General features: G+C 39.4%; 1 protein-coding gene and 1 long non-coding RNA gene across 6 annotated transcripts in view; one reads left to right on the plus strand and one right to left on the minus strand.

Moving 5' to 3' along the window:
• SLC10A7 (solute carrier family 10 member 7) overlaps positions 1 to 15,944 on the plus strand; it is a 259,177-nt gene that overhangs the window by 185,734 nt on the left and 57,499 nt on the right. For both annotated transcript variants that reach the window (XM_050791779.1, XM_050791780.1), the window contains exon 6: positions 3,324 to 3,359. In XM_050791779.1, coding sequence (XP_050647736.1) covers positions 3,324 to 3,359 — 36 coding nt within the window. The remainder of the gene's footprint in view (positions 1 to 3,323; positions 3,360 to 15,944) is intronic.
• LOC126955335 (uncharacterized) overlaps positions 1 to 15,944 on the minus strand; it is a 101,462-nt gene that overhangs the window by 15,986 nt on the left and 69,532 nt on the right. The window lies entirely within an intron of this gene.

The following is a 15,944-nucleotide window of genomic DNA, read 5'->3' on the forward strand; positions in this document are numbered from 1 at the left end:
TGTGATGACTTTGCTAAAAATTATGGTGCTCTTCTCAAAGTGGATGCCTCCTGGATGACTCTCTTCCTAATACAACGGAAAAGTAGGTTTCAGCATTATACAGTGACTCACTCTTAATGAACTTGAACAGCTATTCTTGAGAAAATAAGAAGGAATATTAAATCCAGAATTAGCAAATACTTCCTATTTGCTATGAAATTTTTACTATTTTGGGAACAAATATCATAAGTCCTTGGAAGAGCTGCAAAGAAACTATCACGTATTGGTGACTATCCATTAGAAGTATTCAGGGAGGAAAACCTGTGGATAACAACACTCTTCTATCTCACTGATTTTCTTTAATATCATTATGTTGAATTCTTTTTCAGGCATTTCATAAATTTCCTTCTGCTTTGGATCTGTTACCAGAGAATTGTTGCATTCCTTTGAAGGTGTCATGTTTTCTTGCTTTTTCATATTTTTTTGTCCTTACTGCACATCTGGCATAACAGTTGCTTCTTCCAGTTTTATGGATTGACTTTAGTAGGGAAAGACTTTTTCCTATAGATATATCTATAGTGTTAGTTTGGTAGGTTGCCTTGGCTTTGATTCTGGATGGGCACAGTAATGTAGTCTCTGTATTTCTTCAGCTGTAATCTGCTCAGTGGTGTCTGTTGTGGTTGTTAGTGGAGGCTGTGATGAGGCATTTTTAGGGATAGGGACTCCAGAAGTCCAGTCCATGGACCCCAGAGGTGGTGGTGGAGTGCAGTGTGGACATGCCCTTAGGCCCTGGATGGTTTGCATAGGTGCTGGCAGTAGTGGGCAGAGTGGGTGCCGACACTGTGCATGGGTGCTGGCAGCAGCAGTGGTAAAAGAGGGACAACTTCTCCTAAGGCCCACCGACGATGCAAACAGGTGTCAGCAGCAGTAGGTGGGGCAGATTAATTCCCAGGCCCTAGAATGTTGTCCACAGGCACTGGTGGCTGCAGTGGCAGGTGAGAGAGGTCTCTCCTCACGTCTCCCAATGGTCCACACAAGCACCAATGGTGATAAGGAAGTGTGGGTCAATCCCAAGGACCCCAGACAACATGCACATTAGCGGCACACACGGAGGCCCGTCCTCAGGCCCCCACATGGTGCACATGGGTGCTGGCGGGAGCGATGGATTAATCCTCAGGTTCTCAGATGACCTGTGCAGGTGGCAGCAGCAGGTAAGCGAGGCCTAGTCTTAGTCCCCTTGAGGGTCTATGTTGGTGCTGGTAGTGGAGACAACAGGCAGGGTGGGCTTCTCTTGAGGCCTCCCAATGGTGCGCACAGGTGCCAGTGGCAGCGAGCAGTGTGGGTCAATCCCTAGGCCCCCATATGATGTGCAGAAGTGCCAGCGCACTGCTGGCAGGTGGGGCTGGCCTGACCTCTGGTCTGCAGATGGTGCCTGCAGATGCCAGTGAGTGGCACATGTCGATCTCCAGACCTTCAGATGATGTGCACGTGCAGGCAGAGTGGGCCTATTCTCAGGCCCCCCATGGGTGCTAGATGCAGTGGCACAGGGGTGGGGGGTATCACTCCTCAGGCCCCTGGACAATGCGCACTGGTAGTTGTGGCAGCGCCGGTTGCAGCAGTTATAGCACTCTATATTGAACCTTGTTTATAGATCAGTGTCCTCTACTGGATTATAAGCGTTTAAGCATAGGGACCATGTTGTATTCATTCTTGAATCTCCTGGATGAGCCCAGTACCCAGTATATAAGTGGATGTTTAATTATATGTTTAAACAAATCTGCTTGAAATTGAATGCCTCCCATGGGGGAATAGACTGAGTCAGCCAGGTATTTTCATTTTCATGTGGCCCTTTAAAGTTTGGAATTCCTCCTAAAGTCTGAACTTAGTACAAGTCATTGAAGGACAGTAGCCCTTCTAAGTTATCAATTATTTGTCATTTAGCACATTTGGCTCTCTTAAATGTGTTAATGAGAACCTGTTTCATAGATACCAATGGAGTTGATAGGCCACAATACCTGTTTTAATAAGTAGGATTTAAAGTGATTCTTAGATTAAGATACTGTATTCTCTTTGGCCAATTGCAAAAGTGTGCACAATAAAAAACATTCATTCTATTGTTTAATAATAAAACAAGTCTATGGATATTCACATGTGTATATGCCCAAGAAAGACATGGTAGCATTGTTCGTTTAAGGTAAGCCAGTCCTTCCTGGGCCACATGCAAAACAATTGAGTGACTATTATGACACAGGGACTTTCATGTAAATACAAAAAGGATAAAAAAGGACTTTTTTTCTTCCAAAAGTAAAGAAGTAGTCCCAGATCTGGATCTTGGACACTGTCTGGGTATAGTACTTCTGTCTATCTGTCTCTCTGTCTCTCTCTCTCTTTTTCTGTGTGTGTGTCTGTCTGTCTGTCTGTCTCTCTCTTTTCTCTCTTAGGCATGCACAACCTCAGATTCTCTGAAATTTTAAAATTCCAAGTAGAATTCATTAATAAAAATCTGAAATGCTTTTTTTTGTATAAATCATAATGAAGTGTTGAGAGATAAAGGAAAAACTAAGACGGGCAGATAATCATCTACTGCTCCAAAACTGAAGCCTGTCATTTCAACTCCCAACTCAAACACTTAGTTTTAAAGTGTTTGCCTTCAAGAAACCTGAAAGCTGGTATTCTGCTTCATTGGCAACAGCCTCAAACTGTTCCCTGTCATTGAAGAAAACAAATCTTTTGCTCATTTCTGCCTAGGGGAGGCAGAGGGACCGAGGTGGTCCTATGTGGCTGAATTAGATGAAAGACTTGCCTTCCACCATGGAGACATGAAGTCTAATCAAGTGAAATGAGTTTTGAGATCCCAGCTCATTTCCTAGGGGAGATCAGTTCACATTACAAAATCACGACATCTCATTCATCACAACTGACGTGGTCTTTGCTCAGGAGAGGACCCCAACTGGGACTAAACCACCTGTCTTCTCTCAAAAAGGGGCATTTTATCCAAGTTAGAGTTGAAAGCCTTGGAATGAGGAAGCTTGCCAGCCACCAGCTTCTATCTGTGTGATCCATGTGCAATGTGGAAGGGAATTTAGCTTTACAAAAGGAAAGACGAACCTAAGGCAGATTGGTGGTTGTACTTTTATGATGCCAAAAACAAATAATTGTAATAGAGATGTTAAGGTATTATGGAAGAGAAAGCTAAGATTGGGACCCTCCCCTCTTTATTGCCTAGATTTTATTAAACAGCATTGAGAAGATAAGCACTCCCATGCCTCAGAGTTTAAAACGGCAAAGAAAGTGTCCTGCTTTCCAGGCTGATAAATGATCATCCTCTCTTTTATTTCTTTCAGGGCATCGTTATAACACCCCTGCTCCTGCTGCTTTTTGTGAGTATTTTGATGTTGTCTTTAATATCTTTTATTAAAAGCTATCTACAATGTTTTAAGAAAGATCATTAGAACAAAAATGAAATTTGAATTATTTTGCACCATATTTTGAATTGTTATTCCAATATTGGAATTGTACCACATAATAATATTCAGATATGAAGAAGCTTCATAATTTCATGATCCAAGAACAGCATCAGGACCTAGTCATTAGGCCTCCAGCTCCTGGCTAAATCATTATATTACAAATAAATGACCCCATGACACAGGTTACAACTACTCTACTCTTTATTTTCTCATTAGTAAAACTAAAGTGATTGATAGTGACCCAGTGTTTGATAGTGTTTAACAGAAAGAGCCCTAGGACCAGGGGATCAGAGGAAGCTTGGGTTCCTAGGCTGGTACTGATGATAACTAGCTTCCTCACCTTGGGAAAGGCTGCCTCAATTTTTTCCATCTGTAGAATGGGAAGTAACATCTCCTCCTTTCTATCGCCCAGAGATAATGAAAGGTGCTTTAAAAATTAAAAATACAAATCAATACAGGCTTCTAGTTAACTAAACAAAAACCGTTCTGAAAACAAGAAATGCTAATTAGCTGTCTTATTTCTTTTGGCAGTAAGCATATGAGAAATTAGATGAAAGATTATCATAGAAATTAATGTTATCTCATGCTGAGCAAAGCATATGTAATCATGAATGATACCTAAAATACTTTATGAACTGTGCATCTTTTCATACACACATCTTCCAAATATAAATCACCCTGCTTATCACTGAAATGTAGTGGGGATGTGTTTCTGGGAATGTAATGTAGCTGTTTGACTAACACTATTTATCAGTGAATTAAAACTGTGGGGAAAATTTATGTAATTATAGTGTAATTACCCAAGTTGGAATTCAATTAGAGTAATAGAATGAGGGACTTCATTTCTTACCCGCTGAGTAGGAAATAGGGAGGGATAGATATACTACTAAACAGTTGGATTCCGCATCTTTCATGAAAGACAGTACCTTCAAGTAATAAACCTCAGCCTTACCCTCCCTTTTGAAATGCTGGCTCCATTCTGACAAGGTAAGAAGAGTCAAATAATCAGATCACTTTCCTCAGCATAACAAACTTCATTGACATGGACTCCACCAATGCAGAATTTGCAGTTAGTCAAATTGAAACTAAAGAGACTATTTGCATTAATTTGGAAGAAAAGACTTATTATGTAACTACCTGCTACTAGATGTGAGAAACTGGAATCATCCATTTGTTTATTTCCAAGACCTGGGATCACAGGACAGTTTCCCAGATGCAGCCCTTGGTGGGCACAGGATGCAGGCCTGTCTGAGGTCCCTACTCGCAGTAGATCAAGGGACTTGTATAGAGCTCAGCATCTGGTAAGTGCACAATAAATGGCTGCATCACCTAGGTTTTCTCTGCTGTGGAAGAGTGGCATCTCTTACTCTTGTAACTCATTTAAGAAGAGCAGGGGAGATGTTACAGCCACAACTAGGTGGCTGAGGCCTAGGGTGTAACACTTTGGAGTATCTCAGAGGCTGGAATCTCTGAGACCCTTTTTCAACTTGTAATTAAAGAACCAAAGAGTAATCTTCTTGCCCTCCTTTCCATATCTGTGTGGTAACATGCTGATAAAAATTGTGGCATCACTTTATTACAAGCTTTCCCCTACTCACAGACCCATAGGCTCAGGAGCTTTAGTTGTAACGTTCAACATTCTAAAATTATAGAGCTACAAGAATAATGAAAGACTTGCCAAGACCCTCAATGTAAAAGTTTAATGCTTCCCTTCTGAGTCAACGGGGCTATCCCAGTAGGTTCAGTGGCATTATCACACACATCATTAGATACATATGGTATTATGACTTTATATCATATGCATAGCATATAACACGTTTTCTCTGTTTAGGTTGTCTGCATTTTATAAACAATGGAAATGTCTTAAGCATTTGGGTTACCAGGCCTCATTTACTGAGCAAGTAATGAGCAAGTAACTGAGCAAGAACTCATTTACTAAGCAAGTAACTGAGCAAGAACCTGAATGATTTAAAATGTGAACAAAGGCCGCATGTGGTGACTCATACCTATAATCCCAGCACTTTGATAGGAAAAGGTGTGAGGATCACTTGAGCCCAGCAGTTCAAGACTATCCTGAGCAACATATGGAGACCCATCTCTTAAAAATGTATATATATGAACACATCCCATAAACAGTGTACTGTTTTTCTCAATGCCCCTGTTGTGAGTTGAATTGTTTCCTCCAAAAAGATATGTTGAGGTTTTGACTCCAAGTACATCAGAATGTGGTCTTGTTTGGAAATAAGGTAATTACAAAAGTTATTAGTTAAGATGAGGACATACTGGAATAGGGTGGACCCTGAATCCAATATGATTGATGTCCTTATAAGAACAAGAAGAGAAGGCAGAGACACACAGGTAGAACTCTATGTGGTGATGGAGGCAGACATTAAAGTGATACACCCACAAGAAATACCAAAGATTGCTGGCAAGCATCAGAATATAAAGGAGATGAAGGATTCTCTCCTATAGATTTCATAGGGAACATGGCTCTGCTTGATTTCGGATTTACGGCTTCTAGAACCATGAAACAATACATTTCTGTTGTTTTAAGTTGCCCAGTTTGGGGGCTTTGTTATAGAAGTCCAAGAAACTAATACAACTCCTGGAAGTAGTATTGTCTTATTTTATCATATTATAAAAATGGAAATTTCTGGGTATTCAGGCATAAGAGTTAACAAAGGCCATTTTTGCTGATGGAATCTCAGCTGTATTCCCAACCTTTTCTCAGAATATTTCCTTCACTTTCTTGCTCCAACCAAAACCTGTCCTATGATTCATGTTTCTGACACAGCCTTGAAATGGGGGAAGGTGTCTTCCTTGTACCTCATTACCAATTCCAGATCATTTCCCATGCCTTCTCCGTAAAATACCCTGGTTCCTTTGAAGATTGTGCCAACACAGCTATACTACCTGCTACTCCTGTTTGTTGTAATTATCGGTAGAACCCCAGGCCACTATCAGTCCAAAAAAATGTTAGCATCTTCCCATTGTTTTCTTTTTAACAGTATACTTAAAAAATTCTTGGTATTTTCAGTATTCACATAGTTGGTCCTTCCAATACCCTGATCTCTAAATTCTTGACCTCATCTCCAGCAAGCTTGCCCTCCACTTTGTCTCAGCCAGCTACTCCAGGCCCTTCACTTTGTTATTGCCAATAACTACGTCCCTCAATAATCCAATTTTCAAATTTCCTCTCTGACTAACAGCCTTATGATTTATTCCCCAAACCAAAAGTTCTTCACTGGAATGGCCAATTCATTTACTTTATCACCTTTACAATGCATCTAACTATACCCCAACTCTCACCCCATGCCCTCACATCCCATCTTACCCAGCCTAGACCTCATGGTCCATCATTATAATTCCTTTATTACATGCACCATCAACAATCTTACTCATCTCTACTGCTTCATATTTGCCTGGAAAAGTACTAACCCTACTGAAATCTAACTCTACACCTTCCTGCATATGTACCTGAACTTGCTGGAACAAAAACACTACCATGCTGACTGGTCTCATTTGAAATTCATGACAACTAAATGCAAGTGAGCCTGGCAATTCTACTACTTTCCTTTAATTAATTCACTCTTCCACTCTCGAGGATCATTTCACACCTTCTCCTTGCCTCTCAAATCTCCAGTGCCTCTTTTTTCATATCAAGTATTGCCAAAAGGAAATTGGCTGACGAGGAAATAAGCAATCAGAGAAATTTTATGTGATCCCACCCACCTGCATCTGTAGCCATATTCTTTGCCTTTTCTCCTGTTTCTATAGATAAACTGTCTTTTCTCTCCTCTAAAGGAAGTTCTTTGAGTTATGTCATCTCTTATGTCCTACTTAATGATATGATTCATACAGAGATTCCTTTTTCTCCTATATTATCACATTTTCTCTCTCTACTGGATTATTTCTATTAGCATATAAGCATTCTGTAATATTACACATCTTAAAATTAAACCTCACCTTATCCTACCTGCACTCCATTTCTGTGCTCTCTTTTTATAGCAGAATTCCTCAAAAAAGTTATTTAAACTTATTCATTACTCATTCAATAATATATACTGAGTTATTTCTACATGCCAGACACTGTCCTGGGTGTGGGAATATAACAATAAGTAAAACAGTTGTGTCTTTGCTCTCAAAACAGCATTTTGAGAATACTAGTGGAAAGAAACAACCAACAAATGAGTAGAAATACAGTGTGTGAGATGGGTGGTAAGTGCTGAAGACAAAAGTAAAATAATGTAGAGGAATAAGTAGTACTGGATTGGGATGGGAGAGAGGGTTGCTATTTTAAATAGGACGGTCAAGTTCAGATTCACTGAGAAAATGATATTTGAGCAAAGGCCTGGAAGAGATAAGGGAGTGAGACTTCTGGGGTTAGAGTGTTCCAGGTGGAGGGAACACTAAGTGCAAATGTCCTGAGGGTATACCCAGTATCCTTAAGAAACACCAAGGTGGTCAGTGTGACTGGAATACAGTGAACAGGGGGGAGAAGAGATAAAGATGATGTCAGAGACAGAGAAGGGGACAAATTATTTAGGACCTTAAAGTCCTTTATAAGGACTTGGAATTTTAATTTGAGAGAGACAGGAAACCATTAAATGGGTTTTGATAAAAGGAATAGCATGTTCTGCTGTACTTTTTTAAAGGATGATTCTGGATGCTGGGTTGAGAACAGATTGTAAGGAGACCATGGTGGAAGCAGGAAGACCAGTTAGAAAGCTAATGATATTATGGCAAGTGATCCTGTTAGCTTGGACCAGAGTGTTTGAGTAAATCTGGTAGGAGGTAGTTGTAAGTAGAAGTGGAAAGTAGAACTGAGACATTGAATGAAGGTTTTTTGGGAAAGAGAAGAGTCAAAGGTGACTCCAGTCCTGAGCAACTGGAAGTGTAGAGTGGCCATTTACTAAGATAGGGAAGACTTTAGGGTTGAGCAGGTTGAAGGAACTCATAAGGAGAATTCAGCATAGGAGATACTTGGATTCCACTGACTTTCAGACATCTAAGTAGAGACATCAGGTAAGCAATGGACTACATGAGTCTGGAATTCAGGAAAGAGGTCTTAACTAGAGATATATATTTGGGAGAGGTCAGCATCTAGATGGATTTTAAATTAGACTGGAAGAAAGTGATAATAAAAAAGGAAAGGTATCAGAGGATCAAGTGCTAGGACACTGCAATAGTAAGAGATTCACAAAGTAGACCAAGGAATGGCCAGTTTGCTTAGGAGGAACACTGAAAATTTTGGTGTCCTAGAAGTTTAGCAGAGAATGTATTTCAAAAAGAGGAGAGTGATCAACTACTTCAGTTGCTGCTAATAGTTCAAATAAAATGAAGTTTCAGAATTGACCATTGGTTTTAAGAAGACAGAGGTCATTGGGGACCTTAACAAGAGCTATTTCATCAAAGTTGTGTAGTTGAAAGCCTGATTGGATGGGTTGAGGAAAGAATGGAAGAAGAGCTAAAGACAGTGATAATTGATAACTCTTTTGGAGAAATGTTTCTGTAAAGGGTACAGAAAATGGGTTACTAACAAAGTAATAAAATATGAAGAGAAGATTTTGTTTAAATTGGGAAAATTAGTAGCACATTTGTGTCAGTAGGATTAACCCAGTTATGGAGAGAAAAACTGATACAGAAAAAATAAGGGAGAGCTTATGGACACATGTCCTTGAGCAGGAGAAAAGGAGTGAGCTCCAGCGCATAGTAGCCTCCTAGAGAGAGAGATTTATTATGGGAATTGACTCATGCAATTATGGAGCCTAGAAGTCCCACTATCTGCTATCCGGAAGCTGGGAAAACAGAAAATCCAGTGATGTAATTCAGTCCAAGGCCAAAGGCCTGAGAATCAGAGGAACCAATAGTATAACTCTTAGCTCCAGTCTGAGTTTGAAGGCTTAAGAACTAGAGGCTGTGGGTGGTGACTGGTATAGGTCCTGGAGCCAAAAGACCCAAGAACCCAGAGTCCCAGTGTCCAAGTGCAGGACAAGTTGGATGTCCCAGCTCAAAACAGGAGTAAATTCACCCTACTTCTGCCTTTTTGTTCAATACAGGCCCTCAGCGGATTGAATGACACTTGCCCCCATTGGTGAGGGTGGATCTTCTTTACTCAGTGTACTAATTTGAATACTAATATCTTCCAGACATACCCAAACAGATACACCCAGAAACAATGTTTTACCAGCTATCTGGGCATCCCATAGTTCAGTCAAGTTGACACATTAAAATTAACCATCATATATTCCTGTTAGCATTTATTATCTCATGACATCTTAGTCATTTGTTAATTTGTTTATCTGTGTTCTCCAACTAGAATGTAAGCATCACAAGAGAGCAGGGACTGTATCTGTTTTAGTCACTGTCATGATCCCCATACCCAAAATAGTGCCTGACAGTTGAAGTCACTCAAAAACATTTTTTGAATGTTTTTGAATGTTTTGAATGAAAGTGAATGCATGGTTGGACAAATGAATGGATGCATCTGTCCAAAAAGTTGGGTTGGAGCTATTTTTAAAACTGCTGTTTTCTTGTTATATGCTCTAACTTCAGAGACATATTCTTTATTATGAAGCCACTTTGAAGGAACTGAGTTCACTTTCTCTCACACTCTCTTTGTAGAGAGGTAGCTCAGTATGATGAAAAGACATAAAATTCTGGTTTAGTTGGCAGCCAGTACCAGTGATGTAAAAGTAGGTTTTCTTTAACCCTTCTCAGCCTCAGTTTTTACCTCTGTAAAATGAAAATTATGATAAGATGAAATGAGTTAATTTTTGTGGAAGCATATTGTAAACTGTAAAGAGCCATGCGAATGTTACATTTGACACTTAATAGAGAAAAATAGAAAAGAATCCCAGGAGGACATCAAGATTCCGCAAAAGCACTCATCTGAAATGCAGCAGCTGGCCAACTACTTCAAATCTTAATCATGGGCTGAGTCCTAAGACTTAAAACTTTAGGATTCTATAACCATACATAATCTATAATTTTATAATCTTGTGTGTAAATGAGTCTGATGTTTACCATGGCCAGCAGTGAGAGCAGTGAAACTTTCCCTGAAGTATCACTTTTTACTACTTAGATCGTGTCTTAGTTCATCCAGGTTACCGTAAAAAAATACCACAAACTGGGTGGCTTATAATCAATAGAAATTTATTTCTGACAGTTCTGGAGGCTGGGAAGTCCAAGATGAAGGCAGATTCAGTGTCTGGGAAAGGCCTGCTTTCTGGGTCATAGATGGCTGCTTTTTGCTGTGTCCTTAGAAGGTGGAAAGGGCAAGGCAGCTCTCTAGGGCCTCTTTTATAAGAGCACTAATTCATTTATAAGGGCTCCACCCTCAGGACCTAATCACTTCCCAAAGTCCTATCTCCGAATACCAGCACCCAGGGGTTTGGATTTCAATATACAAATTTTAGGGGCACAGAAGCATTCAGATTATCATGGACCCAGTGTGCTTTCAAATACATTACCTCAATTATCTTAATAACATATCTCTCATTTAGGCAAGGGCAGAAATTATTGTTCTTCTTTATTTTGTCAGTGTATCTTCCTCAGTCCATGGAGTTCCTGTCTGTGAGGATAAATTAAGGCCTTGTCCAGCTTTAAAAACTGTACTTATAAGTTCATTACTTGGAATTTCATATTAATCTTAACAAGAGCTATTTCATCCAAGTTGTGTACAAGTGGCAAGTGTCCACTAGATTTTAACTTCTAATAGGCCAGGAATTGGAATTGTGCATGTCTTATTCATTACCTTATCTTCAATGCCAAGTATTCAATAAATATGTATTGGAAGGAGGGCAATAGAAAGGTAGATGAGTAATGAATGATTAGAATGATTCAAATGATAAATGAATGGTTAGGAGGTTAGGAACTCAACCTGACTCATAACCTCTTACCTTTTATTTGCTATGAAAAATAAATTACAGTTTTTTAATAATATTAAACAAAATAATCATCCTTTTATTGAAACCTATTGTGTATTGTGAATACTACAAAGATTAATCTGACATTGGTCCTTTCATTAAAGATCTTATGGTTTAATAGGGAAAATAGGACATATGCACAAATAATTAAAATTCAACTTAGAAATTATTTCACAGTTATAATATTTCAAAGGAGATTACTAACATAGAAAACACTTCATTAAATAGAAGTAGATTTTTTGCAATAAATTTTCTACTGAAAGAAAATTTTTAATTTGAGGAGAACGAAAAGGTAGATAGAAACTTCCAATGTTTCTCAACGGATCTCATGCTTACTTCAGTTTTCTTTTCATTTGCATGGTTCTGATTCTCTGTTATGTCTAACATCACTTAAAAATTTGCATATCTTTGCTTTCCTTTGATGTGGTTTATCACTAATACTATGTTTAGCAGCCGTTATTATGGTCTTTATCAGCAGCATATAATAGAGAATATTGAAGGAGAGAGATTCTAAAACTTGAAAAGTAGTATAGGATGGTAATTAAGATGAAGAAGCAATAGGGCTGAGTTAAGCATTTTGGCTGTGAAGTCAGGCGGTTGGGTTTTAAACCCTAGTGAACAGTACTAGGACAGTTGATCAAGCAGTTTGAAACCTTTCTTTCTGTGGAACCCTGTTCTCTACCAGTTGTGCAGTCTCCATATGACTGCCAGTCTCCATAGTAGGTAACTCATACTTTCTCCCCAACTACATCTTGCTTACTCTAAGAAGAGGAATGAAAGGAAGCTACCTGTATATCTAGGCTTCTTTCCTACTCCCTCTGAAAGACAAAGTAGGTCAAAGATAACTGTCCACACTGTAGAAACATATCAGTCTAATTCTGTGTAATTGCAGTCTAAGGAAACCATGTATTGGATGTTGTTGTCATGGGCTCAAGCCCCCAAATTCTGCAGACCATCAATTTATTTAAATAAGTCCATAACTGGCAGAGAAAGGTCAGTAACACTTTGAGTTTTTACCATTAGAACGACAGACCAAAGCCTCACTTCTCCTCTCTCCAGCCATAAAGGACAATTGAGCAAGCAAGACCTCTTGAAACATGTGGAGTGCAAGCTCTGACTGCTGCTGAAAGTCATCCTCGGAGTCATAGATGACACCATCTTCATATGTGGTGATGGTCACATCATTACCTTGGGGTATTTGACAAACATTGGCCTACATGTTCACCCATTCAGAATCATGTAAGCACCGCTTGAGTAAGTAGGGGCACTGCTAGCTCTTCTATCAACTGATTTTATATGACTTGGTTTCTTAGAGAGCCAGCCCCTCAGCAAGTAGGTTTATAAGGCACTGTGACTATTGGACTGATATACATATATGCATGTGTATTCACAAACACATATGTATACAGAATATATACATACCAGGCTCTGTTTCTAGGCTGACTACATGTTCCCTTGATCTGACTGTGTCTCCTATTAGTTTCCATTTCAGCAGTTCTTAAATTCAATAGGTTTGAATTCTCACATCTCTGCATAAGAAACCTTGTTTTTCTGGGGTAGAATAATTTTTATTGAGTAGCTAATTATGGTTACTTGATGCGTAATCCCACGTAACAGGCATGACTAGCTTTGGAGGTATTACCTTCACTTTACATGAGAAAACCTAGGTTCAGAGAGATTTTGTCCCTCGAGACTGCACAACTGGTAGAGAACACAAGGCACTTTCAGTCTGGGTTGGCCTCCCCTTGAAGGCTCCTTCCAGTTTATGCTCCTAAGCATGCCTCTTGGGAGACACGGTTTTTTGTTTGTTTGTTTTTTTAGATGGAGTCTCGCTCTGTCACCAGGCTGGAGTGCAGTGGCACTATCTCGGCTTACTGTAAGCTCCACCTCCCAGGTTCACGCCATTCTCCTGCCTCAGCCTCCCGAGTAGCTGGGACTACAGGCGCCCGCTACCATGCCAGGCTAATTTTTGTATTTTTAGTAGAGACGGGGTTTCACCATGGTCTCGATCTCCTGACCTCATGATCTGCCCGCCTCGGCCCACAGTTTGTTTTAAAACATATTATCAGCACACAATTACTTTTTCTTGAATATTATATCCTAAGTAACATAGGTAAGAGGAAAAAGAAGTGGGCGTAATAATTGCCTTGAAGAAACTTAAAACTTATTTGGGCAAACAAGAATCAAGAATATGGCAGAAATTTAGAGAAGAAATTGACTGCTAAACTGTGGTTCGAACTGAGCTTAATAGGAGTTCATAGAAGAGAGAGGTCCAGGTCAGCGAAAGAGATCAAGGGGCAGCTTTCAAGGCTGCAGTCATCATTAGTAGTTGTATTAGACTAGTATTACTAATCAGCCTAGTAATTGGCTGTCTATGATAGAAAATTCTTCAACTTTTGATCCCATCACTATGAACAGAAACAATGTATACAGCCATTAGTGTCATGTACGATGATTATTTTTTATAATTTGTTTCCAATTATGGTTGCATAATTAATGGACACACATGTGTGAGATGCGTAAGATGATAATAAAACCTAAACCACTTGAAAAGATACTAGCCATCTGATTGTCTCAGTTGCTTCACATTGAGTCAGTTTCTCTACCTTGTGCTCAGTGGTGTTTGTTCTAAAGCAAGTGAAGACAAATCTCCCCTTGAAGCTGAGGGTAGCTTCTGACTACGGGAAGGGAAGTACCTGGTAAGCAGTTTTCAAATGCTCGAGAGGTGACAGAGGTGACATTGATAAACTTCCTCCCCCATTAAAGACTACTGTCCCAAGAAGGCCAGTTGCGTTGCTGGTCTGGGACTTCTCAGACTTCACTGAAGTGAGCTGGAGACACGGGATGAGTTGGGGCAGTCTTGTCCTAGCCAGGCTTTTCCCTTGCCCTTTAGTTCTTTCTTCAGCACCAGCTACCAGGGGATGCTCCTTGACAGGGTAGGGTCGATCCAGAGTTGGAAAGACTGGTTCCTTGCTACTCCCTTGCCTATTGGTAACCAAGCTGGAGGAACTTAATCATGTGTTCTCCTTAAGAGAATATTTAGCAATAGCAGGTCCTTTGGTTCCCAAACCACACTCAGGATTGACAAGACCAAATCCTTTGGTCAAAAATTAGGGAGCAAAGTTTGGTCCTAAAGGCCTCTGAGTATCTCTGCCTCCAGCCCTTCATGGCGTGGAAGCTCAATTCCTCACAGCTTTCCTCTTTCCTCTAGGTTAGAATAAGCCAATTTACAGTTCATTTTGGCACATTTCACTAAACAGTCTGAAACAGTCTGTGCGGGTTTGAGTAACCTGAACCTATGATTGCGCACATTAAGTTTCCATCAAAGTTATTAGAAGGTAACCTTTTCATCTTACATTTTAAATTAGCATATAACATGGATGAACTGGAGGACATTATGCTAAGTGAAATAAACCAGACACAGAAAGACAAATACTGCATAATCTCACTTATATGTGGAATCTAAAAGAGTCAAACTCATAGAAACAGAGTAGAAGGGAGGTTACCAGGAGCCAGGGAGTTGGAGAAATGGGGAGATGTTGGCCAAAGGATGCAGACTTGCAGTTATAAGCCAGTAAGTTCTGGACACTGAATGTACAGCATCGTTACTGTAGATAATAATAACGTATTGCATATTTAAAATTTGCTAAGTGATTAGATCTTAAATATTCTTAAGATCATACACAAAAAGGTAACTGTGAGGTGATGGATATGTTAAATAGCTTTATTGTAGTAATCATTTTGCAATATATACATATATCAAAACATCATGTTGTACACCTTTAATAGATGCACTTTTTGTCAATTATACCTCAAAACTAAGAAAAGGACAATAACTAGCATATAAACAAAAAGAAAAGTGAAGCCATGTTTTATATAATGTTTTTATATTTATAAAATCTACTAAGCCTCTTTTTTTCTTTATTTCTGAGAGAGGGAAAAAGACTGTGAATATAAATATTAAAAAAGATAACTTCCTCTCCTAAACGTATACTTTCCACACAATAACCCAACTTTAGCTTGATGCATGCAACTGAATCAGTATGGCTGTTTAATAGCCATATTTAATTTTGATAAAAATCATAGTCTTTTTAACATTGAGTCTGTCACCTGGTATACATTTACCTGACAATTTTATGTAAGTTTAGTTCACATGTATCCCTGTGAGAGAAGGAGCAGCGGGAATGAAAGAAAAACTGAACTATATGGTGTATAGGGAGGGGATTGGGGTCTGGGGAGACTCTTCCTTCTTCTGTTTAAATGTTTATCTTTGTGACAGGAAGGAGATGCAGGTATTATGAATGTGTCTGTGTGTGGGCACGATAGTAAGCAAGCGTTCTTCCCTTTCCCTTTCCCCAGGGCTGGGCTCTGTGAGTGATGTGGAGAGGTGGAAATCAAGCAGGAAGTCAACAAATCCTGCTCTACATCTGAAGCTGCTACTTTCTGATTTCCTAGCAAAAGAGAGTTAACATTCATAATTCTACAGTATCTACTGTAAATATCTATTCTTATTTTTCCCTGAATGTAGTGCTAATGAAAGTGAAGACCAATCATCAAGGGTGAATTATTT

This window comes from Macaca thibetana, chromosome 5, assembly GCF_024542745.1.
Source record: "Macaca thibetana thibetana isolate TM-01 chromosome 5, ASM2454274v1, whole genome shotgun sequence".
Taxonomy (NCBI): domain Eukaryota; kingdom Metazoa; phylum Chordata; class Mammalia; order Primates; family Cercopithecidae; genus Macaca; species Macaca thibetana.